At 37.8% G+C, this 12,979-nt stretch overlaps 1 protein-coding gene across 14 annotated transcripts in view; it reads right to left on the reverse strand.

The window, feature by feature from the left end:
• The window catches only part of LOC112784240 (uncharacterized), a 34,684-nt gene extending 25,753 nt beyond the window's left edge, over positions 1–8,931 (reverse strand). For 2 of the 14 annotated variants that reach the window (XR_011879145.1, XR_011879146.1), the window contains exons 1-4: positions 8,792–8,931; positions 8,491–8,639; positions 7,583–7,641; positions 7,302–7,411 (exon numbers count right to left, since the gene is read on the reverse strand). Coding sequence is in view for 5 of the 14 variants with exons in the window: in XM_072230620.1 (XP_072086721.1) it covers positions 2,535–2,649; positions 7,302–7,411; positions 7,583–7,641; positions 8,491–8,639; positions 8,792–8,799 (441 nt within the window). In the remaining 9 variants the exon portion in view is untranslated. Of the gene's footprint in view, positions 1–2,158; positions 2,673–6,144; positions 6,411–7,301; positions 7,412–7,582; positions 7,681–8,490; positions 8,661–8,791 lie in introns of those variants that run through there. The other 12 variants (XR_011879141.1, XR_011879143.1, XR_011879142.1 and 9 more) reach the window with 12 other exon arrangements.
• Positions 8,932–12,979: the final 4,048 nt, after the last annotated feature.

The raw sequence follows: 12,979 nt of genomic DNA on the forward strand, positions 1-12,979 counted from the left end.
CGGTTTAGCGACCTCTCGTTCCTTTGCTCTCGTCGCAACATGGTCCGGGAGACCGCTTCGCTCGTGTGCTCCTATTGATACTATTCTTTAGAGGTGACCCAGTCTTCTAGGGTCTGCATCTGATGATGGAGCTCCTGAATTATCTGGTTCGCATGTTCTCCCAAGCCATCGATTATTATGCCTTTGCCAGATCGGCGATCATCTCCTCACAGCTGTTGCCTGCTGTGGGTTGGCTGGGCATGGACGACACTGGTTACCTTCCCATGAGTTGAGGGATAGTCGTCCTTCTGTGGTTCATGCGCTGGGGGTGGGAGAGTTGGTAGGTTTGGTTCGTGGTGGTGATTTGAAAGTCGCTCTTCATGTTCATCCTTCATGCTACCAAGGTTTTGCAAGTCTCCACGGACAACGCCAATGTATAAGACTTCGCCGGTACGGGTTGATAAAAGGATCAGGGACTCGCTAGTCTTGGTAATGATGCGATCGGACCTTTGGAGCGACGGGAGTGGTACTTGCAAAGATACTTCACACTCAAGTTAAAATGGGTCTAAGAGGTAAGGGATTAGATGTGTGTTTGTGTGTGTGTGTGACGTACCTAGGGGAGCTCTAGCCTTCCCTTTATATTTTATCTTATTATCTTGTCTTTTTCAGTTAGCTAAGATAAGAAGAATGCTCCCACACTCTTGGAATATAGTGCCCGCCACACTCTTGGAATATAGTGTTCGACACACTCGTGGGATATATTGCCTAGCACGCTTTACAACAGAGAAAAAATGATGCAACAAAACAAAGCAGAACATACATTCACACTTCACATTCATAATCATTGTCTTCATAATCACTTTCAATCATTCTTCTTCCTCATTTCGTACCCAGAGCAAGTGGACAACGCCACTGCATCTTCCCCAATCTCATATATCTCAATCAATCTCATCATATCTCATTCAAAGTTCATAATTAACTCAGTTTTCTTTATTCTTCTTTCTCATAGCCAATCTCATCATCAAACACCTCTCAACTCAACCACATTTCATTATTATTATCATTATCTTCATTATTTACTTCTTATTCAACATTACCAATGCCTTATTAATTTAGATAACACTTCGCGAAACCCTCCCAAGTATCTCCTCAAATTATTTAACAGACTCATTACGATTCTAATACTTAAAGACTCACTAACGGACTTTAAACAAATGTAAAAGAGGTTTCGAAAGATAGAGGACTAACGAAACATTCAAAACCTCATTTTTGGCTTAAACAACGGGGGCTTGCGTCGTATGTGTACTCTCGCATACACGAGTTTTCAAAATTGGCCGCGTACACAGGCCTTGCCCCGCGTACGCGAGATTACAAAACAATGAGCATAGCTTGCGTCGTGCGTGCAAGTCGCGTACGCGACACTCCATTTTGCTCCAAAAACTGTTAAATCATTAAAATTAGTTTTATACACTTAACTTCCAACGTTCATAACTTTCTCTACAAAACTCCGGTTTTCACAAACTTTAAATTGTTTTGAAGCTCTTGAGATTATCTTTAATTTGAAACAAATTTCATTCAAATCCAAAACTTGGGAGTCATGTTATGATCCACCGAAATTCGTTAAAAATCCATTTTTACCAAAAGAGTTCAAAACCTCTATTTTCCAAACTCTCATTTTTAAAACCAAAGTTCACACCTTAAAACAACTTCAAATACACTTAAAGGAATTACCTAACCATTTTATTCCTTCTACAATCTCTCAATACTCAATTTTATCAATTTTTTTCCACAATTAATAGCTAACAACAACATAATTCATTAATAATTCATAGCACCACATCTCCAAATTCATTGCTCAAACTCATAATTCTCATCATCAAACACATTCTGCATCACAACCTCACCAACCATCATCAAGACTCATATCACATCATTATTATCAACTTTTTTCGTATATATATATATATATATATATATATATATATATATATATATATATATATATATACACATTAACTCCATCATACATATCATGCATCAACTTTATATATACACTTCACCCACACAACTCATCACACTCATAGGTACATATAATCCATCAAGTTCAACAACTCAACACATTCAAGCTTATTCTATGGTAATCTAACCTAAGTTTTCACGCAACATTATATATTAACTACGAGAAACCGAAACCATACCATGGTCGATTCCTCCCCAATGTCAAAGCACCTAACATCAAGCTTCCAAGACTCCAAATCAATTCCAACAAGCTCTAATTTGCCAATTCAACACCGAATTCAACACAATTCAATCTATTTTCATGAAATTCACCAAATTAACTAGGGTTCACATAATTGAATAACCGCAAGGGTTTAGAGTTTCCTTACCTTACCCGCAGATTAATTAGACAAACCCTTATACTTATCCACCACTAGAGTACCCTTAAACCATCAAAATTACAAAATCTCTCAATACCAAGAATTCAAATCACGAAACTGAAAAGGAAAGAAATGGACACAAAATCAGAATTTCTTTACCAAATTGTTGAGTGTGTTTTATAGAGAATTCCGAGACGAACACGTGACTGTTGACGGCTCCTCAATTGGAGGGCTATAAGGATGATTTGGACTTGGAAACTGGGTGATCGTTAGATTGTTGAGGCTCCAAATACTAGATCCAGAACAATATATATCCTAACCAAATAAGCACATATCTAAAGTATTATGAAAATAGAGATACATCTAAGTTTTTAATGTGATTATTGGTCTTCTCTTTCATTTGTTTTAAATAAAAAAATTATATTTCTCCTCTAAATAAATCAAAACAGAATACTCACACATTTAAATAGAAAAAAATATGAAAAAATATGCGAAAAGTTGTAATGGGGTTATTCTTTTCTTTTCATTTTTTTTTTTTTTTGATGTGGTAGCTGAAGAAATTCACGAATAAACGGAAATAAAAATTTAAAAAAATGTGAAGACAAACATGTGACAAGGAAAAAATGTGAAGATGATGAAAAAGGAAAAAAAAAATTAAAACGATGACGAATAAGTGAAAAAAAAGAACAGAGAATGAAATACAATATAATGATGAAGGTTGGGAGTTAGAAGAAAGTTCAAATTGTTGACATGAAAAAGAAACATAAAAAACAAATACAATTTGATTAGCATATGCTTCCATTTTAGGCACTTTTAGGCCTGTACAGTGTACTTGACTGAAAGTCAACTTGATTAAAAACTGAACAGTCATGAATTTTTGTCCTTATACTCACATCTCTGCCAATGACTCAAAGTAATTGACTTTGCTACATACTGTGTGGGTCCACACTCACAAAATTCACCAATGCATGTCCATTAAACATTCTTAACAATGCTCCTCAAATGATGTTTATTCCTAGAATTTGTTTGATCATAGTCATATCCCTTTCCATTGTAACCATATTTCATTTGTAGATAATAATACTGGGTTCTTGGAGGTTGAAACTGGAATTGTGAAAGGCTTTCAAGGACTCCATTTCCCTTGACCCAAATGAAACACTTGCAGATTGGATTGAAATCCACCCTCATTGCAACTGATCTAGCATTCAATGTGACCCTTCTTCAAGCCTTCATGTTCTTGATACTTTAAATTCATTTACTGGTCATATTTCTTATCAGTTAAGTCATTGCACTCAACTCACTCAGCTTAGTCTCTTTGAGAATTCTCTCTCAAGTCCAATCCCTCCAGAGTTAGAAAACTTGAAAAGATTGCAGTGTTTGGATTAGGAACTAACTTCTTGAATGGAACCCTTCCTGAGAGCATATTCAACATCATTTGAGTTGTATGAAAATCACTTGACTGGAAGTATTTTCCTTGAATCAGGTGAAATTCTTCCAGACACATTGATGTGCTTCATAATTTGAAATTTCTAATCTTGAACTACAACCATTACATGGATCCATCCCTCCTAGCATTATCAATTGTATTATTCCTTAGGGCTTTTTTAGGATGGCTAATCTTACTTTTAAACCTGGCATTCAAAACAATATCAGTTGAGATAACGGATTCTATGTCATATCCTGATATGTTTTTATACTTGGACCTCCATGATAACAAGCTTCATGGTTCATTCCAAGAAGCATTGGGAAGCTTAATAAGCTTGTGATGTTGGATCTCTCTCACAACCACCTCAGAGGATCAATTCCTAGTGATGTCATTCATTGCACACTTCAAACACAAGCAGATGTATCTCAACCTTTCTTACAACAACTTTGCTGGAAGTGTTTCAAAGAAGTTGGGCATGTTGGAAATGGTACAGGCCATTGATATTTCAAACAATTATCTTTGAGGTGTCAATCCCAAGAGAATTGCCAAGTGCAGAAATCTGTTCAATCTTGATTTTTCCAGAAACAAGATTTCAGGTTTGATTTCGGTAGGTTTTAGTCACATGGACTTGCTTGAAAACTTGAACCTTTTAAGAAACCATATAGATGGCCAAATCCCTGAAACACAATTCCTTATAAGGTTTTAGTCTTGGCACAACTTGAGCATCTCACATCCATAAATCTTTCTTAGAATAACTTGAAGGGAACACAATTTCCTCATAGCTTTGCCAATCTCTCCAAGCAAATGTAACTTGAAGGCCCTAAGGCTGAGCCAACGAATGGAACATTTTCACATATCAATGCATCTAATATGAAGAGAAATCAAAATCTTTGTGGAGCAAAATTATTAAGGCCATGCAGAGAAGGTAATAATCATGTTCTATCCAAGAAGAGCACAGCTACTAGTGCTTGTGACTTTGATTCTCAATCGAGACAACAAACTTTGCAATTATAAGCAAAAGGAGAGTAGTGAGAATCAAGAACCAGATTGCATGTCAGTATTGGCTCTCAAAAGATTCAGTCACTAGCTTATTTAGAACGGACATCATCATTGGCAATAGTAGTTTGAGGACAGTTTACAAGGGCCAACTTGAACAAGGCCAGATTGTAGCTATCAAAAGATTGGATTTGCATCAATTCTATGCAAACACTAATAAGATCTTCAAAACAAAAGCCAACACCTTGAGCCAGCTGATAACAATATTATCTTGCTAATTCAAAATGAAGGCTACCTTTGTATTTGTTTATTCAGATGATGGAAAATGCTTCATCATTGTTTCATTTTATAAGTATCTGCATTGGTTTGCTAATATATTTTCTTATGGGAGGAGCTAAATGGACGAGATTCTTTGAGTCTCAAAAGTTCTATTTCCAACAGATCTGGAAACTTTAGTTTTGTACATGGTTTCTTGGCACCAACAAGGGGATGTACAAAAACACCTCAACTAGTCAAGCTTTTAATCATCAGTAGTCTATACAATTTTGCTTACCCAACTTAACCATTTTAGAATATAATATTTATTCCCGATTTCCATGTATGTTAGTATGTAACTTGTGTGCATTAGGAGTATAGAATGAGCACACTTAATACTGACTCTTCTCAAATAGCATTGAAGAGACATTTTCTCAATTTGCAACCATCCAAAAATGAAGCAAGCAAGACAATAGTCTATTATTTTCATGATTGGCCTTTTATTATGTTAGCATATTTTCCGTCTCATACTCATGACTTCTCTTTCAGTGTCTTCCACTTAATAATTAAATACACATCACTCTCTAAAGATTGTCTACACCAAAACCAATTCCTCCTACTCTTCTATACTACTCTTCTATACTGAAAACTGCAGTATTCCATTCCAACCATATATTTGCATAAAAAACAATCCCAAAACCGTGATTGTGACACCCTAATATGCTTTTCATGTTCACTCCCCATAAATTTTGGATCAAGTATGTCATGCCACCTTTTCAATTCATAAAAGTAATGTATACAATTCTTTACTTCAAATTGGGTCAAAAATGTAATTTCAAAATTTTCATATCATAAAAGCTATCTTTAAGATCAAATTGGGTCAAGTACATCTTATCACCTTCTTATATCATAAAAGCAACCTATACCATCCTTATTTTAAATTGGGTCTAAGTATTATATATCAATCTTTAACTATGATTACCATCATTAATCCTTCTCTTTTATCCTTCTCTTTTTCAAGGAGTAAAACGTTTTTATTTAATATGTTCAGCAGATGAACAATGCGAAAAATCATGACCAAAGCATATTAGTCAAACCATATTTTTCTACAGTCAAGCTGTTAAAAAAATCATGGGTCAAAATCAAACACTGCACCAACTTCAAGATACCTTTAGTATTGGGTCTTCAAGAAGCTAAATTGGATAGACAACATGCATCAATCTCTAAAGATTGTTTACACCACAGGAATTCCTGAGTCCTCTATACTGCAGTTTGCAGTATTCCATTCACAATCATAGATTTGCATAAAAAATAGCCCTTAAATCCCGTGTCATTGTAACACCCTAACATGCTTGCCATATTCAAGCCCACGTAATCTGTTCCCAGTGCCAGCATAAATTCAGTATATCATATCATAACATTATAAACTTTAGGGTCAAGTATAGATATCACCATCCTCTCAAACAAAAAAAGTTAATACCATTTATTTTAGGGTCAAGTATAGATATCACCATCCTCTCGAACAAAAGAAGCTAACACCACTTATTTCAGATTCTAAGGTCAACATATTTCCATCTTTTCCGATTATAAAAGCCACACATGTCATCCAACGGACAATTTCAATTTTTGGGCCAAGTAGATCATGTCCCCTTTTTTCTCATATCATCCTTTATTTTAAATTGGGTCCAAGTATATCTTATCTCGATCTTTTCAAGATCATAAAAGCCATGTTTACCATCATTCGTCATAAAAGCAAACGTATATCACTCTTTTTTCAAATTGGGTCCAATTATATCGTATCTCGATCTTTTCAAGATCATAAAAGCCACGTTGTACCATCATTCATCCTCCTCTTTTATCCGGGCTTGGAACGGGCTTGGAACCGGCTATGTAAAAATTTTTGCAACAAAGTTTTACATAGGCAGAGTTATGAATGCCTTGCATACCAGGTTTCATAACATTCCAAACATTTGGGTGTATTAACATTTCTTTTAACATGTTCAAAAGAGTCATGCATATAATCGCAGAGTTCTACCATGCCATCAGATCAACTAATTTGTTTATCCCACGAATGACTTTAGTCACATTAATATCCAACATTTTTTTTAATAGTTACATGCTCACCCCACAATTCTTTTCAAATTCAAATGTTAAAACATTTTTTTTTTCGAATGAAAAATACAAGAACTTTTTAAAAGATATGCAGAGGAATTATTTATGTAGTTAGAAGATATGCTCATGAAGTGATCATCAAAAGAATAGCTTACCCATAATTCTTAGCGAAGACTGAAATCACACTTGCTGAAAGCTGTGCTTTGATCACCAACCTTAAAACACAAATGCCAAGAAGTAACATGTTGCAGTAGTAGTGATAAAGCTATACCAAATATGATTAAAACAGTGGTTAGCCCAACATATATAAACAAGTTCAACAAATGATGCACAATAATATTTCCATTTTGCAAAGCCCTAATTATAAATCAGTAAATTCACATCGCAACTACAGCATTTTAAAAATATAAACAGATCCTTTGGCAATCAATAATACCAAAAATACTTTTTGCGTTGTTTGCCTAATGGCACAAGAGTAGTAGATTCCACTTCCACCTGTTCATGGATAGCATGTCAGACAAAAAAGATGAAACAAAATTAGCATCTTGACAATCAGTAATCCACTTAATACTTAGTGCAATGAAAAACATGTCAATAACACAACTAACGAACTACTAAAATTGAGGATAGTGACTCTACTAAAATTGACAATGTAGGTGTAAGGCTTGACCACCCCAAGGCCCCAACTTCCATTCAGTACACAAGAGTTCTTTAACCCGGAGACCTCCTATTTTTTTTTTCTTTTGTATCTAAATTTTAAAACATTTATAATAATACTATTGCTTAATTTCAAAACACCAAAGCTTCAACTTGTCTTGTAACAATAAAAAAGCAAAATCGAAGAAACTCTAAAATAGAAACTTCTTGATTCTTGAAGAATTGCCATTAACTAACTAATAATGCAGCGGAAAAGTTTCGTTTTTTTTTTTTTCAAAAAAAATTTCCATTATTACTTGCAAGAAAAAGAACAAAAGAAAGATACCCTCTTCATCCTCCTTCTCGTTGATGATAAGGCTTGCCTTCTTCAAAGATGAGAAGGCTTGTAGGTAAAAATATAACTATCAACGCATCGATGGGGACTCATCAACAGCACTATTCTACTTATGAAAACACACCAACATTTTTCTTTCCAAAACAGTTATGAACTTGTACAATTGTGAAAGGAAACAAAATAGAAAAGGGAGAGAAATATAGAGAGATGAATGAAGAATAATTCGCCTTGAAATCCTTAATTCTTGAGGCATTGCCATTAACTAACTAATAATGTAGCGAAAAAGTTTTTTTTTTTTTCAAGAAAATCCATTATAACGTGCAAGGAAAAGAAAAAGAACAAAAGAAAGATACCCTCTTCATGATACTTCATCCTCCTTCTCGTTGATGATAAGACTTGGATTCTTCGAAAAATGAGAGGCTTGTAGGTAAAAATATAACCGTCGACGCATCGAAGGGGATCCATCAACAGCAGCAGCTTCTTTCCCACCATTATTCTGCTTCTGAAAACACACCAACATCTTTTGTTTCCAAAACAGTTACGAACTGTTACAATTGTGAAAGTAAAACAAGACAGAAAAGGGAAAGGAAGATAGAGTGATGAATGAAGAATAAAGAATAATTCGCCTCGAAATCCTTGAGGAAGCGAGAGAACCTATGCATCGCGAAAGACCAAGAACCAATGGCATCACGAAATGTAAAGAGAGAAAAAAGAACCCTAATGGCAATGCTCTTGTTCCTTCACTTGCAATATAAAGCAATATTTCACTTTTTTTTTTTTTTTATCAGAGTGAGAGATTAGGGATTTTGTAACATCATACATAGAGAGCACTTTCAGTATCAGAGTGTGGCTCAAGAACCCTAACCCTAAAGCAATATTTCACTGTGATTTATCTAGCATTGACGCTAACCCAAGTCGGTGGCTAACTTGTAATTAAAACTACTTCAGGACCATCAAAAATAAACTTCTTCGGCCCAACATGACCCATTCTACAAACCAAAACAAAAAGCTAAAAGTGTGTTTGGTTTTCTTTTTTATTTTTATTTTTTTATTTTTAATATTTTTTATTTTTTAAATTTTATTTAAAAAAGTGAAAATAAAAGGTAAGAAAGGAAAATAAAATTTTATTATTTTTATTTTTTTATAAAATTTTTAAAATATAAAATATTAAAAATAAAAACAGAAAATATGAAAATGCAAATCAAATACATCCTAAGCTAATTGACCACGACAATAATAAATTAATAATGTCTTTTATTTTTGAGTTGTCAATTTTAGTTTTAGATTTGATCTTTAGAATTTAATTTTTGATATCGTATAAAATAGTTTTATACGTGCATCCAATTATATAATGTCATATTAATAAAAATAAATTTCTTTTTATATTGATTACGTAAATAGTCATATAAAAAAACAGATACAATTATTTTATACTGTCAGTATAATTAAAATTAAATTTTTTATTCTTATACATAAAAAATTTTGATTTAGGTACAAATATATTTCAATAGGCATATATTTTTAAGTTGTTCCCTTATTTTGTTTGGTTTTTGGTCCATAAAAAGTTATTATCTTTGTTTTAAGTTTTTATAGAAATTTGTAAAGGTATTGTATTGGTCTCATTTAAAAGTTTTATATCACAGGGGATTATATTTATCTTTTTCAATTAAAAAATTTGATTAAGAGAACTCACTTCATCAATGATATAGCAAAAAAAAAAAATTTTCGTTGGTTTTTTTTTTTTAAATAAATATCTTTCTAAATATTTTCTTATGCGTTTTTTTGAAAAGTGTTCGGTAAGTCGGGTACCGGACGGTTCGGGTTAGGACCCTGAGGTCAATGCTTCGGATGGTGGAGAAGCTCGTCTGGCCGTGGTTTCCAGGTTCCGGGTGAGCGAGGTCCCGAGCACTTCTGATGGAGAAGGGGGGGTGCCACCTGCAAAGACACTCCGACGCCCTTGTCAGAATATGTGCAGGCGGAGAGGGAATGATGTGTGAAATGTGACGTACCTCCCCCTTATATACATGTCAGTGGTGGGCCCTTCGAATAGGCAGGCCCATGTCCCCAAAGGGGTTATCCCACGGCTGTGAGCGAGCCGTACGGGACGCGTGTCCGGGTCGGGTGGAGGACGCACCATTGGGCCGGCGAGAACTCGGGTCGAGTTGACCCGCGTGAGTTTGGGCCAGGCCGTAACAGTGCCCCCGACGCGTCAGCAATGGCTCTGGGGGCCATTGATGGCGTGTGATGTTTACACTCGTGCGTTGTCGTTGGGTCGGCTGATCGTGGGGGGGACGCGTCTCTTGTGCGCGTGTCTCTTGATCTGCTGTGGCATCTGTTTGCCGTTTCGTTCTCCGCGCTGGGCATTTAATGCTCATAATGATTTGAAAAAACCCGCGCGCAAAGACTATTTTGCCCTCGCTTCCTTTCGCGCTTTTGGGGGTGGTTTTTAAACAGTTTTCTCCCTATCTACTCCCCACTCTTATCATTTCCAACTTCTTCTCTCCCTAACATCCAAAGTTTCCTGCGCGAACTCCTTCCTGCTTCAACTTCCAGCCCAGATTTCTTTCATCGTTCCAGGTAATCTTCTTATTTCTCCCTTCTGGTGTCTGTGTTATGCTCTGTTATTGTGTGATTTGTCGTTTGCATCTACTGCATGGCTGGTTTTATTTTTGATAAGAGGTTTTTCCAGTGTTGGGATAGGTGGGTTAGGAAAGGGGTACCATTCCAGGATAGGCTTTTTGGGTGGTTTGTGAGGTAGGTGCAGTTTTTAGCCGTATCTGGTTATGATTGAGTTGGAAAGACGTAGTTTCTGAGTTTTTTCGAGCTCCCGACCTCATAGACTAACGGAGTGGTACCCCGCTGTAGGTATGCCTCGTGTTGTCTCCCGGTCTTCCGGATCCGCTGCGGCTTACGACCCGTATGCTTGGGTGACTGATGATATAAGGAGTTCACCCAACCAGATGGACTTGGAGGAATTGACGGAGTTCCGGCAAGCCGGTTACCTATGTGGGGGGACTGACGAGGAGGCCAACTACGAGGCCATTGTCCCGCTTCCTCGTGAGCGTATTTATGAGCTCAATTTCCATTCTCCTCGCGTTTCCGATTGGATTTGGTTTTACAAGTCCATGTTCACACAAGTCGGTGTTCGGATACCGTTCTCCGATTTTCAAATGGCGCTGCTGAACCGGATATCCGTCTGTCCGTCTCAACTTCATCCGAACAGCTGGGCTTCGATCCGTTGCTTCGAGATGGTCTGCGAGTACTTGGAGCTACCGGCTTCGGTGGACGTTTTTCTCTATTATTTCAAACTTACCAACCCCTCCAAGCAGGGGAAAGCAAGAAAGGGGTTTCTTTCTTTCCGTGCTGCCCAGGGTAGGAAGATTTTTAGCCTTTTTGAGGATTCCTACCATGGTTTCAAAGATAAATATTTCAAGGTTCACCCCGTCAAGGGTCGCCATCCCTTCTGGTTGTCGTTAGAGGGGGAGCGCCTTATCCAGAATTACTGGAGCTTTGGCGCGGGGTCGAATCCTTTTGTGAAAGTGTCGTACAAGAGGTTGTCGGCTGTAGATAGACAGATAGCGGACGTTCTTCTTGCTATCTTTGAAAAGAATCCCGTGAACCCCCACCTTCTCATGGGTGAACGGGAGGCCGGCCGGAGCTATATTCGTGAGTTCCTTTTCTTGTTTGCATATGTTTCTTGCTTTATATGTTTGTCGGTTTGACGGCTAACGTTCTTGTTGTTTATTGCAGTGGAAATGTCTGCTACCGTGACTGGTCTTGAGAACCTGATGAAGACCTTTTTTGATGCTAGTGATGATGAGAATGCCGAAGGGAAAGACGCCGGCAAGTCGGAGGGTCCATCAGGGGAAAAAACGGGCCAAGCTTCCCCTGCTCAGGATACCGAAGCGTCGGGAAAGCAGGGCTTGGGGGATCAGGCTTCCCCTCTTCATGAGGAGGGACCTGCTGACGAGCAGGCGACTCACACCCCTCAACCGGACAGCGATGTGGAGCTTATCCATACTCCTAAGAAGCGAAAGATGTCTTCTAGCCCGGAAGGGGTCCTTACCGTAATGGAGAGGAATTTTGATGCTTCTAAGTTCATTGATTCCCAACTGATACCGGGGACAGAAGAGCATTTTCATGCAACCGAGCTGTCGGGGCAGGCGAGGTGGATGTATCGTACCTTGCTTCGTGGGGCCGTGATAGCTCGGAAGGCCGAGTTTGAGTTATCCGGTATGGAGGCGCTTCGGAGGAAGCTTGAGTCTTCTGTTAAGGCGAATAATGATTTTAAGGCTCAAGTCGAACTCCTCCAGGGTCAGCTGTCCGAGATGGGGGGGAAGCTTAATGCTGCTGAGGAGAAGTCCTCGTTTGTTGCGGAGAGGTTGAAGGCGTCCGACGAGACCGTGGCCCGGCTTCTCGAGCGTGAGATGACATTGGAGGGTCAACTGAACGCCGCTCAGGGTCGGGTTGTCGCGTTGGAGAGGGAACGGGAGCAGGCTATCTCGGAGGCGAAGGCCGCTAAGGCAGAGGCCGTTGAGCTTAAGAAGAAGCTTAAGGTGGCCAAGGAACAAGGGAAGAATGCCATCTTGATGACCGAGGACGCCCTAAAAGCTCAGCTGAAGATCGCTGCTCCTGATTTCGAGACGTCGTCGATTGGTGTTTTCAAAACTATCCAAGACGGGAAAATTATTGATATGCCGAGGAAATGAAGTCTCGTAACTTAGGATATTTTGTAGCGCATTTGTTGAACGCCCTGTTGATATTTTGTCGTTTCATTTGTCTTGAACAATTTACTTGTCCCGTTCCGTATGTTGACGCTTTATGAGTTATCGTCGTTTGATT

The sequence above is a fragment of the Arachis hypogaea genome, chromosome 20 (genome assembly GCF_003086295.3).
Source record: "Arachis hypogaea cultivar Tifrunner chromosome 20, arahy.Tifrunner.gnm2.J5K5, whole genome shotgun sequence".
Taxonomy (NCBI): Eukaryota; Viridiplantae; Streptophyta; class Magnoliopsida; order Fabales; family Fabaceae; genus Arachis; species Arachis hypogaea.